General features: G+C 40.0%; 1 protein-coding gene across 1 annotated transcript in view; it reads left to right on the top strand.

Annotated features, from left to right (window-relative positions):
* fstl5 (follistatin-like 5) overlaps nt 1-17,226 on the top strand; it is a 531,686-nt gene that overhangs the window by 491,003 nt on the left and 23,457 nt on the right. Inside the window, exon 15 of the mRNA XM_055159513.1 lies at nt 14,089-14,196. Coding sequence (XP_055015488.1) covers nt 14,089-14,196 — 108 coding nt within the window. The remainder of the gene's footprint in view (nt 1-14,088; nt 14,197-17,226) is intronic.

Raw genomic sequence — 17,226 nt, 5'->3', positions numbered from 1 at the left:
GGAAATGAGCATGTGGTGTCAAAATAAATTTCCAGTGCTCTTTCAAAATAGTTCTCTAAAACCACTACAGTCGCGTAAACAACGAGCGTCGCATCAGGAGCTCGGGGAATGACTTGTGATGGACTATGGAAAGTTTACAGCCATGAAGGATAAATATAAAAACACTTTGACATCAGAAAGAAACTTTACATGAAGAACTTCTGAAGGAAAAGGCGTGTGGTGCAAACAACTAAAGTGAAATGGTGAGTAGCTTCATTAATGCAAGCACTGCAGATAAGACTTCACTTCAAAGCTCTTGTCAACTTTTGTATGGATGAATTATGTTTTACATCACAAATCAACAATAATTATTAAACAATGTCAAAAGTTTAGTGTTTAAACAGTTCTGCTGGTGTAAATTGAAAGTTTTAAAAGTACGCATGCATGCAGCTCTGCCAATTTTACATGCTGCTGACGCTCCTGGTCTAAATTCCAGGTAAGAATTCATGTTTTTAAAGGTATTTTTGAGCAATAAAAACACCTTTAATCGAATAAATGGATCTTTTGTGAGTTTAATGCCCTATTGTGGAACATTACAGACAAAGCAAAAGCATCTCCATGGCAGTGGACCCCCAACCTGAAAAGTTAGGCAGTGCATTTTTACACAATCTTTTATTGTTTCTTTTCAAGACGCCCTTTTACCGACTAACCCCCATCTTCAAGAACATCACCGTACACACACTGTTCTGTATTTTGTTCAAAAATTTTATTTGCTTAATCCTTGATATGTGTTAAATTCAGAAACTTGGATGCATTCTCATTTTGGTACAAAAATCTCACTGGGTACTGCAGTTTATTAATGCGGAAGTCAGCGTTGGTTCTTAAGTTATTTTAGTTTTAGATCAGTGCTTCTCAGTTATTTTCTGTCACCCCCCCACTCCACAGAACCACTACCAAACATGGACAAATCTCACCCTCACCTTCAGTAGCCTCCATACAAGAGCAAACGTTTTATTCACGTCTCCAAAGCGACTCCCTGGACACACGCAGCATGTGTCCGCCCGTATTCTGCGCTGTGCTCACCTGCAGTCATGAGGCATCCGCTCCCTTGTCCTCTTCGTCTTTAAAGATGATGTCTGTGTTATAGTTCAGCAGTATCCGCTCCTCTGCTATTTGGTAGACCACCTTATGTGATGCTAACAGAGCTCGCTGGTTTACTGAAGTAGCACTCACAAAGCAGGATGATTGTGGCAATATTCTGCAAAATTCAAGCGGCTTATCAGCTTGATTGGGGTGTACTGTCTTTAAACTGTCGCTGTAATTTATTTGGCTTCATGCTGTCTGCTGCCAACGTTTTTAGACACAGTAAACACAGCGGTCTTTCCTCGTTTCATATGCTTTATATAAAGTTTGTTCACTGCACTTCATGTCTCCTGCTCTGTGCTGCGAGTATGCTTGGTGCAAAAAAACAAAAAACAACAACAACAAAAAACACTATAGCGCTGAATACTCCTGCACGCACTCAGACAATGAGAGCGTCACTGCCAACTACTGTAGTGGATGTGCAATTACACTTTATTCTAGTATGGAAAAAAAAAAAAAAACATGTTCCCCGAGATCACATGCACCTGCCCCACTATTCTAGATCTAGATGAATACGACTAAAAATGTACGAATTATAACATAATGATCCACGGGTGTCATCATTTATAACTATAACACAATTATAACTATAACACAATCACAATATGTCTTCTTTAAAAGCTTCTGTACCCGATTTTTTTCCCCAATTCACTTTGTCTTGCCCCAGTACAAATATGCAAATGCTAAAACTCTCATGTAGCTATTATTACATTTATATACATTTATTTAAAAAGAGAGGGAAGTAATTATTTATAAAAGAGTGAATTGTCTTTTAAAAATACATTGAATTGCACTGACAAGATCGGTCAAGAAGCAATCAATAGGAAGAGAATATAAAGAAAATCTCAAATGAAGGACATGAACCTTTTATCAAATGACTCTTTGTACTTTTGAAGCCTGCTTGGAATTGTATTGCCTTTCTTAAAAAAAAAAACTAATTTACTTGAGTGAAGTGAACTTTGTGAAGCTGTCTTCTCAAATTCTTACAAAGGTCTATTCTCTGGTATGTTTCAAGCAAACAAATCTTACTTAGCAAATGATAGATAGTTGTGATTTGGATCTTATACAAAAGCAAAAATAAAGAAAATACCACAACTTGCCTCTGATGGTTTTCCTGAGATGAAATGAAACAGACGAGGGTTACAGCCTTGAGTTGCAAAAATGGGTTAACAAGGTAAGAACCGAACTGAGCTTTTGTCAGTTTCATAAAGACAAAAAATGGCTTCCTCGAGTTCAGATATATGGTATAAGCAGCTGTTGAGGTCGAAATAAGTCTGCATAATCATAAAGCATTTCCTCATCCAAAAATCAGGAAGTGCACAGTTGATATGCCAGTTGTTGTCATGCATTGCCATGACAGCAGACTCCCCTCTGAAAGTTGAGAAAAAAACGCTTATAAACTCATCACTGTGAATAATTAGGATGCTCTGAATGCATAACAATGTTGTGAGTAACGTGTAATAAAAGTAACAAATTACTGTAATGTGTTGCTTTTTGCAGTAATGTAAGGCATTACAGAGAAAAATATTGTAATATTTTACTCGGAACAAATGTCAGTAGCGCGCGTCACAATGCTTTTTTAATCTGAATTGAAGTGGTTGTTTTTTCTTCATACAAATTCGCTAAAATCACGCGATATCAGCAGTGGTCAAACACCGGAGACGCGCCCACGTAGACCGTCAGGGAACCGTGGGCGAAAGGACCGGCATAGAACTCCGCGCTTCATGGGGCGAACCGCAGCTGACGCCCAGTCGCGCCTTCCAGACACCCTGCTCCACGGGCTCAGGGTTCTCTCAGGGGCAGTCTTAGATTCCAAGTTCTCATCCAAGATTAGTCCTGGTTTGGTCCTGGTTTAGTTCTGATTCAGCTCTGGTTTAGTCCTTGTTCAGTCCTGGTTTAGTCCTGGTTCAGTCCTGGTTCAGTCCTGGTTTAGTCCTGGTTTAGTCCTGGTTCAGTCCTGGTTTAGTCCTGGTTTAGTCCTGGTTTAGTCCTTGTTCAGTCCTGGTTTAGTCCTGGTTTAGTCCTGGTTCAGTCCTGGTTCAGTCCTGGTTTGGTTTAGTCCTGGTTAGTCCTGGTTCAGTCCTGGTTTAGTCAGTCCTGGTTCAGTCCTGGTTCAGTCTGGTTTAGTCCTGGTTTTAGTCCTGGTTTAGTCCTGGTCCTGGTCAGTCAGTCAGTCTGGTTTAGTCCTGGTTTAGTCAGTCTGGTTCAGTCCTGGTTCAGTCCTGGTTTAGTCCTGTTCAGTCCTGGTTCAGTCCTGGTTCAGTCCAGTCCTGGTTTAGTCCTGGTTCAGTCCTGGTTCAGTCCTGGTTTAGTCCTGGTTCAGTCCTGGTTCAGTCCTGGTTTAGTCCTGGTTTAGTCCTGGTTCAGTCCATATACGGCACAAAAGTTCAACATCTTCACAGTTATGTTGGTGAGAGTAACTTAAAAGTAATGCAATAATAATGTAATGTCTTACATTTTAAATACAGTAATATTATAATGTAACAAATCACTTTGAAATGACAGTAATAAGTAATAAATAACACATTACAGTTTTAAAGTAACTTGCCCAACAGTGGTGCATAAGGTGAGTGAAGAATAACTTTAGATCACTGCAAACGGTTTAAAATGAACTGAAGACAGTAAAATTCAGGTACAGCGCCTTTAACTTCATTGGCTTGAGGTCTGTTCTGCAATTCTGTTTTACTGGAGAGGGGAAAAAAACAGTTAATTTCTATTGTACCATTGTAAACTAAACTACATTTGGAAGGTGCAGTTGATTCCCGCTAGCCGTAATCCTTGTACTTGTTACTGTTGTGTCCTTAGGCAGAGCACTTTACTTATCTTGTCTTTTCCTATTACTATTTGTGCTTGTTGGCACCTGAGAGGATGTTAAAGCAGAAGATAAAAAGGCGCTGTACTTGATTTTTACCCATAAGCAGAGTTTGACTTTTGCGCTAGAGGGGGCAAACATTTTAACATCAGGGCACTAAATTCAAGGTGTAAACTGTGTATTGCCATGTGCACTGTAAGGAAATGCCTTGCCCTGTAAATTTAGATTATTGGTTTACTGTCCACACCGCTGTGCATTATAACTATTCTGTGTAATGTCACAGAATAGTATAGAACACATATACACTACTAAAGTTTGGGATCACCCAGACAATTTTGTGTTTTCCATGAAAAGTCACACTTTTATTTACCACCATGAGTTGTAAAATGAATAGAAAATATAGTCAAGACATAGACAAGGTTAGAAATAATGATTTGTATTTGAAATATTTTTTTTCCTTCAAACTTTGCTTTCATCAAAGAATCCTCAATTTGCAGCAATTACAGCACTTGCAGACCTTTGGCATTCTAGTTGTTAATTTGTTGAGGTAATCTGGAGAAATTTCACCCCACGCTTCAAGAATCCTCCCGCAAGTTGGATTGGCTGGATGGGCACTTCTTGCGTACCGTACGGTCAAGCTGCCCACTTCTCTTTCTATTCTGCTTAGAGTCTTTTTGTGCTGTTCTCTGAAGGGAGTAGTACACACCGAAATCTTCAGTTTCTTGGCAATGCATGGAATAGCCTTCATTTCTAAGAACAAGAATAGACTGTCGAGTTTCACATGAAAGTTCTCTTTGTCTGGCCATTTTGAGCATTTAATTGACCCCACAAATGTGATGCTTCAGATACTCAACCTGGTCAAAGAAAGGTTAGTTTTATAGCTTCTCTAACCAACTAAACTGTTTTCACCTGTTCTAACATGATTGCACAAGGGTTTTTCTAATCTGACACACTGAGCAAACACATTGTACCATTAGAACACTGGAGTGATAGTTGCTTGAAATGGGCCTCTATACACCTATGTAGATATTGCATCAAAAACCTGACATTTGCAACTAGAATAGTAATTTACCACATTAGCACTGTATAGTGTGTATTTGTATAGAGTGCATTTCTGATTAGTTTAAAATGATCTTTATTGAAGAAAACGGTGCTTTTCTTTCAAAAATAAGGACATTTCTAAGTGACCCCAAACTTTTGAACGGTAGTGTAACACATACAACAGAACTGTTCTTAAGCCTCCCATAAAGCCGAACTACACATTATCAGGAGCGAGTCTTGGTTCAGTCCTGGTTTAGTCCTCGTTCATTCCTGATTCAGTCCTGGTTCATTCCTGGTTTAGTCCTGGTTCATTCCTGGTTTAGTCCTGGTTCATTCCTGGTTTAGTCCTGGTTCATTCCTGGTTTAGTCCTGGTTCTGTCCTGATTTAGTCCTGGTTAATCCGTGTATAATTCGTTCATTCGTTTATCAATATAAAACCAAAAATAAGAAAACGAAAAAACAACAGTTTTCTTCGCTATTTGTCTCCAAAACCAAAATGAAAAAACGGATAACGATTCGTTTTTTCAGTTTTCGATTTTGTGTTTAAATGAAGAATGGAAAAAAACGGATAAACGGACTGCGATGCCGAACTTTTGCACCGGGTACGGACTGAACCAGGACTGATCCAGGTCCGAGACCAGACCGGGACCAGAGCGGGACTAGAGCGGGACCAGAGCGGGACCAGACCAGGACCAGAGCGGGACCAGAGCAGGACTGGGGCGGACTCCAAACTTTGACTCTGAGTCTCCGCGGAGTCCAAGCCTCAGCTTCGAGCTCCGGCCCTGCCGTGGGCTCTGAGCCTCCGATCTGGTCTCGGTCTTGTCTCGGTCTCAGGCCCGCTCTGGTCTCGGTCTTGTCCCGGTCTTGTCTTTGTCTCAGGCCCGCTCTGGTCCCGGTCTGGTCCCAGTCTCAGTAGTGCTCTGGTCCCGGTCTGATCCCGGACCTGGTCCATTTGAACCAAAAGCTCTTAGTTCGGTTCGTTTTCGTTGGTGTGAAAGCGTCAGTTGGATGCTTTGCACCACCTCGGAACCAGCCGCGGTTCTGGAGCAGCCCGTCCGGACCTGTAGTCCACAGCGCATTCTCACTTTCCCCGCACGGAACCAGCGCGGAGACGATGACACGGAACCGCTCGGACCGCTGGTCTCGGTCTCAGTTCCGCTCTGATCCCGCTCTGGTCCCGGACTTGGATCAGTCCTGGTTCAGTCCGTATGCGGTGCAAAAGTTCGGCATCGCAGTCACGGAAGTCACGTAAACGGGAAACAGCCGTTATCCGTTTTTTCCATTCTTCATTTAAACACAAAATCGAAAACTGAAAAAACGAATCATTATCCGTTTTTTCATTTTGGTTTTGGAGACAAATAACGAAGAAAACTGTTGTTTTTTTCGTTTTCTTATTTTTGGTTTTATATTGAAAAACGAATGAACGAATGATACACGGATTCTGGTTCAGACTAGGATTCCTATTTATTATATACAATCCTTTTGTTTTATTGACATCTTTAAAATATGAATACATTTTTTTAGATTAAATATTTGTATTGGCCATTTTATAGACTCAATGTCATGACACATTTCAGCCACCAGGGGGAACAGTGACCCCCTAACCCCCCATGTCTCTGCCTATGTTTTTACCTGAAAAATATAACTTATTTCCAACAGTTTGCAGTGGTCCAAAGTTCTTCCTGACTTACTTTATGCATTCCTAGCATCCTAATTATTCACCGAGTTTTTGATGAATTTTGCTGTGACGGCAAAACTAACAACAACTACCACTTCTTTTGACCTCAAGAGCTTCTTATACGACCAATTTTGCACAAATACATGGGAAACAACCGAGTTAGGGCCTTTAGTATGGCAAGGAGAATAATGTGACTTACCTCCCATAATGCCTTTATAAAGACACCCCCAGCACCTAACTGAGTAACCTCTCCTCCTCACCTCGCCTTGGAAACTGTAACCTGGCAACTGCAACACCCCCTCTCGTGCTTGACTTTTCCACACAATTTAAGAGGCACCCCAGGAACGATTGCAACTTCAACAACTATGAGATTCTTGTTCTCCTCTTTCCTGATTGGATAAAGCTTACCTTGTTCTGTTCATTCCACTCACATTACTTGTTTACCAGTCCAGTGAAATTCATTTGGTCTTCTGATAATTTATGTTATTAGGTTCTTTTTTCAGACCAAGAGTGAAAGGGCTGGTATTACATATGTTCTTTAATATATTAACATTTTGTTTCCTCATCTCAAACATAACTGGAGTTGTCGTTTTGTTTCATTCACACAAGTTTTGTTTAATACACAAAAATTATTTAGGCTCAGTTCGTACCTCAAACATAAAACACTCTGTTCCATGTTGTGATGGCATGTGGTGCTCCACTTTGTTTTTAAACTCCTTAAACCTACACTAGAATCATCTGGATAATTTCACCCCTGGAATTGCCAATCTCTACTGAACTGAAAGGTAAAAGATGGCTGCTAACTTGAAAAGTACCACTACATGACATCACAAGGTGGAACAGAATATTTTGAGCTTTGGAGATGTAGACAGACTAATAATAAAGGTCACTCAAACATATGTGAATGAAACAAAACACAAATTGTGGCAATACCAGCTTGTCAAAGCCCGATCCCGTCAGATCTCAGAAGCAGAGGTTTGCGCGGGACAGAATTTTCAGTCCCACACCAGCAATGTGCAGTCCTGCTCCTGCAAACAATTGTAATTTTCATTCCCGCTCCTGCTCACATCGGCGATACTTCATCCTGCTCCCGCCCGCAAATCCCGCAAGATGGGGACGTTTGCTTTCTTAAGCTCTATCAAACATGGAGAAGTGGAAAGGAATTGTCTAAAATGCGCGCGAGATTAGACCACATCCTTAAGTTTAGGCTGCCAAATAAAATATTCTGCATAAATTCTGTATGATAGGCATATATTAATCATTTGTATATTTTACTTTACACTCATATTTATTTACTGCAGTTTATCATCCCGCCCGCTCCCGCATTGTGCAGTCCTGCTCCCACCCGCGTCTGCAATGAACTTTTAAAATGTGTCCCGTTACTTACTTACTTACAAATCCAGGCATGTTTAGGAGGAGGTATTAAGATTATAACATGGCTTAAAGATCACAAGAGTCAATTTTGTGTAATATAGGACCTTTAACAACAATATATTTGCTTGGCAGGAATTGAACCAGCTACACATTTTGATGCAAATGCCTAACCAACAACACAACAAACAACATTATGAATGCTATTTTAAAGGTCCTCTATTATGCAAAATTTACTCTTGTAAGCTTCAAGCCATGTTGCAATGCTGTTACCTCATCAAAAACATACATGGAGTTGTGTTTTGTTTCATTCACACATGTCTGAGTAACTCTTTATTATTAGTCTGTCTACATCTCCAAAGCTCAAAATGTCCTGTTCCACCTTGTGATGTCATATAGAGGCAGATAACAGCTACCTTTTACCTTTCGATTCAATACAGATGGGCAATTCCAGAGCTGAAATTATCCAAATGATTCTAGTGAAGGTGTATGGAGTTTATTCCTTTATTACCATGTGACATCACAATGTGGAACAGAGATTTGTGTGTTAAACATGTGTGAATGACAGGTAACTTTGTGATGAGGAAACATTATAGATCAGAAAATAGCGTAATATATGAACCTTTTTGATAAATATCCTACCTGGTGACACATTTGAAATATGAACAACTTCCCACAAATGCTTCACACTTTTGCTCAGCTGACACCGCTAAATGTCATTCAAATTAACAAGTCAGTATTCTGAAGACAACAGATTGCTAACCTTCTTTTCATTTTAGCACATACATGACTAGGCACGTTGAGGCACACACAAAACCCTGACAGATGCACTCCACTTGTTCAAACATATTGGCTTTGGATCTCGCTAATCTTTCCCCCGAACCATGTTGTGAGACAAAAGAACAACAATAACACCTGTTCTCTCCGGTGAATACATGCAAGCTTGACGTTTCTCCCACTTCTTATTACTTCCACTGTCAAAAGTAATACCCAAATTAAAATTACCTAAATTAACAATCTTTTAGTTGATTTGAGTAGATTCAGTTTGACAAATTAAATGATCTACCACAGCTATTCCCAAAGTTTGCTTTACTGCCACCTCCCAATCAATGCGCAGATCACACAGGGCCCCTAAAATCACATTTTACACTATTTTTAAAAGAATATGTACTGTTTTCTCTTCAGATAATATGTTAAAACAATCCATTCCTCTGGGCTTAATATAAAGAAATAGTTAAAGAAATACAAAACAACATTTTCTTTCTTGCTTATTGTATGGACAACCTTTGGAATGTTTTTTATTCTTAATTCAAGCAATACATGGTTTTGTTTCTTAGTTTACGTGCAAAGAGTGGTTCTTATTCATATTTAAAAGAATTGCCGTCATCATAAAAGGTGCTACAATCACTGCTGAACCTGAACAAGGGCCTAAACCTGCAGGTAGAGGACACATACAGTACAACACAAACATTCTCATATGTTATTAGGTACTTTTTTCAGACCAAGAGTTTGTTTTCATACCTGACAGTTTCGACTGATCACAAGCGGTCTTCCTCAGAGTGGTCACGTGATGTTGCTGTGACGCTTCTGATCAGCTGATTTATGCAGGTTTTGGTGCTGTCTTCCCATCAGTGGAGGCAGGACAATAGCGCCCTCTGCTGTCCGACTTCCTCAGGACAGTATCCCAGGTGTGTGAGAGTGAAAAAGCCCCCTCGTCCCGGTTTACAGTCCTGTCGGTTCATTTCTGTATTTCGATGGCCTCTTTCCAACGATGTTTGTTTTCCTCTGTCCCAATGATGTTTGCTCTGTCCCAGTCCATAACGTGGTTCTCTTTTTACAGTGGTCAGAGATGGCCGGTTTGACTTGTTCCTGTTCTGCTTTGTGTTTTGTTGCTCATGTGCACGCCTTGGCTGTTTCCTTCTCACATTCTGTTCTACGTTTCTTTTTTCGTGAACTGAACGCCCTCCCTGTTTCCCCGATGTATGGTTTATTGCACGACATGGAGGGTATTTCGTATATGATAATATTTTTTTCACACACGGGATACTGTCCTAAGGAAATCAGACTGCAGATGGCGCTGTCGTCCTCCACCGATAGGAAGACAGCGCCAAAACCTGTATAAATCAGCTGATCAGAAACGTCACAGCAACATCACTTGACCACTCTGAGGTAGAACTGTCAGGTATGAAAACAAACTCTCGGTCTGAAAAAGAAAACCTAATAACATCATAACTTATCAGAAGACCAAATGAACCTCATTGGACTACATACATTCTCAGTACATGGACAGGCTGATGTGAAAGCTCCTGAATTCCATCACTGAGCTGCAGAGGCTGCACTAGCACTGCTTCATCACTGGCTGTGGGTGCTGTGGTTTAGGTAGTGACTATTCAGATCAGGCAGAGGCATTTTAAGTTTAAACCAACTGGATTTCAGCATTGATTATAGTCTTGAGAACCAATTATAACAAAAACAACCTGGCCATCATGTGCAGTGTTTTTGTAATTGAGAATAAATCAGCATTAGAATTGGTGTCAGTAAAAGGTACATTTGATTTGAACATGTTTACCTCGTATCTGGGGACACATGCGTCATGCATATGGAAATTTAAATCTAAATCCTATACACGGCTCCTGTAAAGGGGGACTACACCTTAATTCCACCCCCAACAACATTTCAAATAGAGCTGCTAAACCAAGCAGTGCCTGGAGGACTCTAGCGGAGAGAGAGAGGAGGAGGGGAGGAGTCTGAACAGATAAAGGTGCACTATGTTACTTTTTTGTTGGGGGGGTTCATCACTTTGTTTCTATAGATATGTCACTGCTCTGCTTGGAATGTTCCACAATATGACAGCTCACGTACTACCCTATTTATTCAAATACAGGCTTTTTTTTTTCTTCAAAAATACATAGAAAAAACAGGTATTGTCACTGTGAGAGAGGCCACCTCTCCACAGATCTGACCTGTAACTTGCTCTCTACAAAGATAGAAAGGTTTAACATCCATGACAAAGCAAAAACATTTCCATGTGTAAAAACAGGTGGCGGACTCTCCACCAGAAAAGTTACACAGTGTACCTTTAAGTGTAACAAAAAGTCATGACTCATTGGTAGATAATTTGAGAAGTCAAATTTACTCATATCAAGAAAAAAATACAGCAGTTTCAACTAGGGCTGAATGATTCTAAGAAAAAATTTAATTGCGATTTTTCTGGCAGGTATTGTGATTTCGATTTCATCCACAATTTTGTTCAAATCAAGTTGTAGTGCACATGAACATTTGCAAACATCACAGAAACTTGCATCATACCAGAGTTCTGCACCCACTCCCAATTTACGCAGACAATAAGAGCTGTGATTGGTCATCTCTACCACTGCTCTATTTACATTTCCTGTACTCCACTTTCCTTTCTTTCAATATACGGAGAGTAATAATGTGCTTAATGCAGCTTTGTGCACATTCGTTTATGTTTTACAGAAACTAAATTCAAAACCAATATGCATAAACTATAAAGGCTTAAAAACAGCTCGCTCCTTGTGTGCTGATGTAGTCAGCTTCTGTCGGAATAAAGGACAGGACTCAGTGGAATATGTGTGTTCTTCCTGTGACAGAGGGATGTGCTGCTGATGAGTCTGTTCTGTGCTTCTATCGCGTTGGAGATGGTTCATGTTCAACTTCAAACTTTACACAAATGGCAGGTTTAAATCCTCGCCCCCTAGTGTTGTGGTGGTGAATTACTTTGTGGCGCATAGACCTCAAAAACGGCAGCAACAAGGCAGGGCGGCAGTGTGCGTTGAGTCGACACAGAACTAAACTTCGCCCTTAAACTTTGACGTTCCCAAAATCACGTTGTTTGAGATTGTGATTTTCGGTCCAAAACGATAGATCGCTCAGCCCTAGTTTCAACTACGCTAGATTTTACTTGTTCCTGTCAACCCACTCTGGAGCTGCCCCCTTTCTCTTGGCACTATATTTGCCTAGCTTAACAATGCTATTACCCTTTCCAAATGGTACAGAAACAGCATATAGTCCTAAGGGGATTCGTGCAACGCTACAAAAATGATTGTTTTGTTAAAGGTGGCACATGCACGGCGTTCCTGAGTGACTTTTCTTTCTCCCTGGAGTCCTCTTTGTTTAGGCACTCAGGTAGACATGATGTGTATTTGAATTTATAGCTCCAATGTGTCAGAGGAACAGTTAAAGACCCGAAGGCAATTACTCTAGTAGGTAAAGCAATTCTGTCTGTCACCATTTGATAGGTTGTGTTCACAAGACATCACAACACACTAGAATCCCTGTAGTTTCGGTATTTCTTTTAAAAACTGTACAATTCCCTAGAGTTATATACATAGATATTCATGCAGCATTCTCAATTTCTGTCCATTGTTCAAACTTGAGCACTTGGCCACCCGATGGTACCCACACAAATCAAACACTCCATCATTATCTGGCCTCTTCAGCAGTAATATGTTATAAACGGTGTTTAGTAGTCACAAGATGTTTACCAGAACCACACAAGTTCAGAAAGCTTTACTGAAGTTTGGTTAGACATTAATCCAGATGCACAAGAATTATGATCAAAAATGAAACATCAAAAGGTTTACACATTCAGTGATGACTTTTAACAAGGCTTTGTCCTCACCTGTTTTTTCTTTATGTTGACGACTTTCTACATTTTATATACATACAGAAGTCATGAAATATATGATACAAGATGGATATGGATTTATGTTGCAAAAAAAAAGTTAAATAACTCACCTAAATATTTTTTTCTTTTTCGACATTGCTGCACACGCTTAGCCTTCTCTCAATGAGCTTCCAGCCTGAAGTGATCCAAATCAGATTTTTTTGCCCCTATGTGACCTGTATTTGATCTTTTAATGACAGGTCCGATTTTTTTCATATGTGACCAAGGCAATTTGGATATGTGGTCCTAAAACTGATACATATCCGATCTTTTGAAAAGCAACTTCAGTCTGAACAGCCAAGTCACATTCATCCCACCTACACGTCACAAATGTACAACAAACGTTTTTCTCGTCACACGAAAATTGTGTATGAACTCTGCGTCACTGAAGAAGTGAAGCTCACTGCAATCTCACCACTCTTGGCTGTGACTCCGCACCCACGTGTTCCTTTGTATGGACATTGCTGCCACTGCCCCACAAAACTCCATGGGCAAAAACCTCGTCCTTCTCAATCTCTTCCTTAAAACAAATAAGCTGTACATGTTCTGGCTCCGGTACGACAGCAACTTTAAAATGGCCAGGTGCTCATATGCTCGCATCCATTTGTGATGTCGTAGTGTCCTCCAAAGCGCATGTGGGACAGTTTTGGGGTGTTTAAAGTTCACACTGGAGATCACATACACGTTGCATTTAATTGGAAATGTGAAAAACCTCACAAAAAAATGTGATTTCACAAAAAAAAATCCAAATTGAGCATTAAGCCCTGCAGTCTAAACGTAGTCGTAGTTACCTGAAATGGTTTTCAGTTCACTGGAATGGTAATGTTGCACTTCTCAGAGTCAAGGGATGCAAAAGTGCAAAGCAGGATGGCTATTTTAATGTATTTTTATTTAATTTTTTTAACCTGTGACAAGTTTTGAGTTATTTTACGTGGTCATTCATAATTTAGACGCTTTCACTGAGAATCCACAATGTAAATAATCATGGAAATCAAGGAGAAACATAAAAGTGTGACCAAACTTTTGACTGGTGTACAGTAGAAGGGTTGATACCAGCTGGCACCCTCTTGATTATTGATAATTTGAGATTTTTGAAGGCTATCAAACACCACATCTACAAATTATATGTCTGTGGTTATATAGTATAATTCCAAAACTTGAGTGATTTAAAATTCTACTCCAAAAAGGTAAGGAAAAAAACTACATCAAAAACCCAGGCTTGTTAGCAGCAGATGTCAGGCAATCCAAAGTCCTCTTAAGGTGTTATGTCTAGACATCAAAGTGGAGGGTTTCAAAGGAGACGTGCAGATGGTAGATGGAGGATTCTGTGGACGCTTCTAAAAGGTGATTTGGTTTTCTGTGTTTTCTGTTCCGCAGACTGTCAGCACGGATCCCTACCCTGTCAAACTTCACTACGACAAGTCTCATGACCAAGTGTGGGTGCTGAGCTGGGGAGATATGGAGCGCAACTTTCCCACTCTGCAGGTAAGGAGGATTATAGCTTTTCTCATATCAAACTGTTTCTAAAATGGGATGGAACTGTGGTCAGGTTTACATACATGCCGAGACTCTGATCATTATCTGATTTGTGGCATTATCAGATTATTGAAATGTCATGTAAACAGTAGGGTGTAAGAATATTTCCGCATGTCCAGGTAAAGTGCACAGCTCCAATGGTCTAAATCTGCTTTATCAGAACAAATGTAATAAGATGTTACGTTTATTGATGATGTTTGTTGAAATTGTATCGATATCATGATGCGAAATATTGAGTCATGTATCAAATCAGAAGATAACTATCATTGCATCCATAGTAAACACTTCCATCTGACGTGAGTAATCCGATTTATTCACATCTGTGCAAGTTTTGAAAAGAAAATTATGCAACTCGTGGAAAATCAAATCAAGTTCAAGTTTATTTATATAGCTCTTCCCATAGACTAAACGTACACAAGGTGCTTTATAGATTACAAATAAAACAAATATTATTTCTAAGACAAAAATGAGAAAATTTTAAAGATCGAAAGAGTTATTTTAAAATTAATTGTCTCTCAAATACAACAGTTAAGCAGATTCACTGATGTAAAGATTTGTTTTTGACGATCAAATTTATTTTGTGCGGTAAACACCAAAACAAAGGTGTATTTTTCAGTTCGCAAAATGTACAGTTTTGCCCTTCTAAGATGATTATTTAGAAGATAACAGTGCTGTAGAAGTTTGTAGCAGATTTCTCTTTGCTTGTTGGTGATGAGATATTTGTGGGATAATGTCCAGACATTTTCCATGGAATACTGTAGTAGTAGGGCTCCGTTTGGGAGGTGCACTTGTGGCGATAGTCGCTCTTTTTCCGCAGCGACTCATTATAAGGCAAGTTTAACTGAAGATGAAGCCAAGTAATTTATGTTTTTCAAAGTTTGGTGCAGCGTCTTAACTCACGCCAGCTCAAGCCGCCATCTTCAGGTGCTGGCCCTGTCCTGCCGCTTCCCCAGTTTAGGCTCCTGACTCCACTAATGACATCACTCTGCTGCAGCCAGTGAAATAGCAGCATGGATAACCCTGTTGTCGTATCACTGAATACATCTCAGAATGTCTAATAAACAATATGTGAACTAAAATGTGTTAAATTAATACTATTGAGTTTGGAAAAATATCAGAATAAATATTGGTAGAGACTAATTTGTCTTCCCCAAATATTGGTTGTGACATGTCCCCACCGTCCCTATGCAAACCTACACCCTTGCACCGAAATTCAGATCTAAATATTTCATTATCAGATTATTCTAGTGATCTGATTTGACTGTTCATGTAAATACCATGTAAATATAGACCAGTATCCATTAGTAGCCTTCTGAGTTGAGTTCTATAAACTCTTTTGACTTTTTGCTTCTCTGTTTTCAATGTCAGAGGACTTTCTAGATATTCAAAAGCAGATTCATTTGCGGTAGCTGCATGTCTGCCAGGTTTTCCGTCTTTGGGCACGGCATTTGGATGCACATTCCTCGCATGGTCAGCCAAGAATACTGTATACACTCCTACAAAACATTTTACGAAGATATGAGTCTTGTCACCGGTTTGATCTCCCCAAGTTGGATGTGTTTGACCGATGGATTAGCACATATCCGTTTGTCCGTATCAAAGCAAAATAGGGCTGAAAAGAAAAAGAATATTATATGTTACAACAAAATGTCACAGATTTACGCAGGATCATCGAGTGAAGCACTAAATTGACACTCATGAGTCACTGAAATGAATGAACCTGACTGGATGAGAGATCTTCTGTGTGGAGTATACATCCAGTGTGTGTCCCAGGCAGGCACAGAGCGTCTGAAGAGTCCTGTCCCACCACACTGCTGCCATACTGTTAGTCCGCTCAAACAACTCAAATGAATCCACGTATCATTCGTTCATTTGTTTTTCAAAATAAAACCAAAAATAAGAAAACAAAAAAACAACTATTTTCTTCATTATTTGTCTCTAAAACCAAAAAATGAAAAAACAGATAACGATTCGTTTTTTCAGTTTTCGATTTTGTTTTAATGGTCATTTCCCATTTCCGTGACTTAAACTGCAATGCTGGACTGAACCAGGTCTAAACCAGGTCTAAACCAAGTCTAAACCAGAAATGAACCAGGACTAAACTGGTTTCAGTCCTGGTCTCAGTCCTGGTCTTAGTCCTAGTCTCAGTTGCAGTCTGGTCCCAGTCTCAGTCCTGGTCTCAGTCCCGGTCTCAGTCCCGGTCTCAGTCCCAGTCTCAGTCAGGGTCTCAGTTCTGGTCTGGTCCCGGTCTGGTCCCGGTCTCAGTCTCGGTCTCAGTCCCAGTCTCAGTTCTGGTCTCGTCCTTATCTCAGTCCAAGTTTGGTCTCAGTCTCAGTCCTGGTCTCAGTCCTGGTCCTGGTCCCAGTCTAGTCCTGGTCTCAGTCCTAACTACCCCACAGTCTACACGGGCACACCCTCCGGGCTCGTCCCGACACTCCTGGTTCAGTCCTGGTTCAGTCCATATGCGGTGCAAAAGTCCATTATCCGTTTTTTCCATCATTCCATCATTTTTTCCATCAAACACAAAATCTAAAACTGAAAAAAACAATCATTATGTGTTTTTTCATTATAGTTTTGGAGACAAATATTGAAGAAAATTGATGTTTTTTCGTTTTCTTATTTTGGGTTTTATTTTGAAAAACGAATGATACACTTCATGATTCAGATCAATCAAAAGGACAAGATTTTGTTTGTGAGTTTCGATCAAATCTTGCAAAAAACTGCTACACAAAGTACTGTATACTGTGACAAACTTGTTTTGAGAAAGAGAGGCAAAACACTTGTGTGACTAATGTGCGCTTGTGACAAAGGGCTCAAAGGAAGCGTCACTAGACTATTAGACTTGTAGACAGAGGAATGTTCAGTATGTTAAATAGTCTGAAAATGTGTACACTCAGTCAACTGACAGCTCCAGCAACACCCCCACTAACACCCCAAACAGCAGCTCTCATCAAATGAATTCTAAATGATTACAGAGTA

The sequence above is a fragment of the Boleophthalmus pectinirostris genome, unplaced genomic scaffold (assembly GCF_026225935.1).
Source record: "Boleophthalmus pectinirostris isolate CB_2022bp ecotype Guang Dong unplaced genomic scaffold, ASM2622593v1 HiC_scaffold_23, whole genome shotgun sequence".
In the NCBI taxonomy this organism is placed as follows: Eukaryota; Metazoa; Chordata; class Actinopteri; order Gobiiformes; family Gobiidae; genus Boleophthalmus; species Boleophthalmus pectinirostris.
Note: the sequence above shows the minus strand (reverse complement) of the source record. Positions and strands in the feature narration are given on the sequence as shown.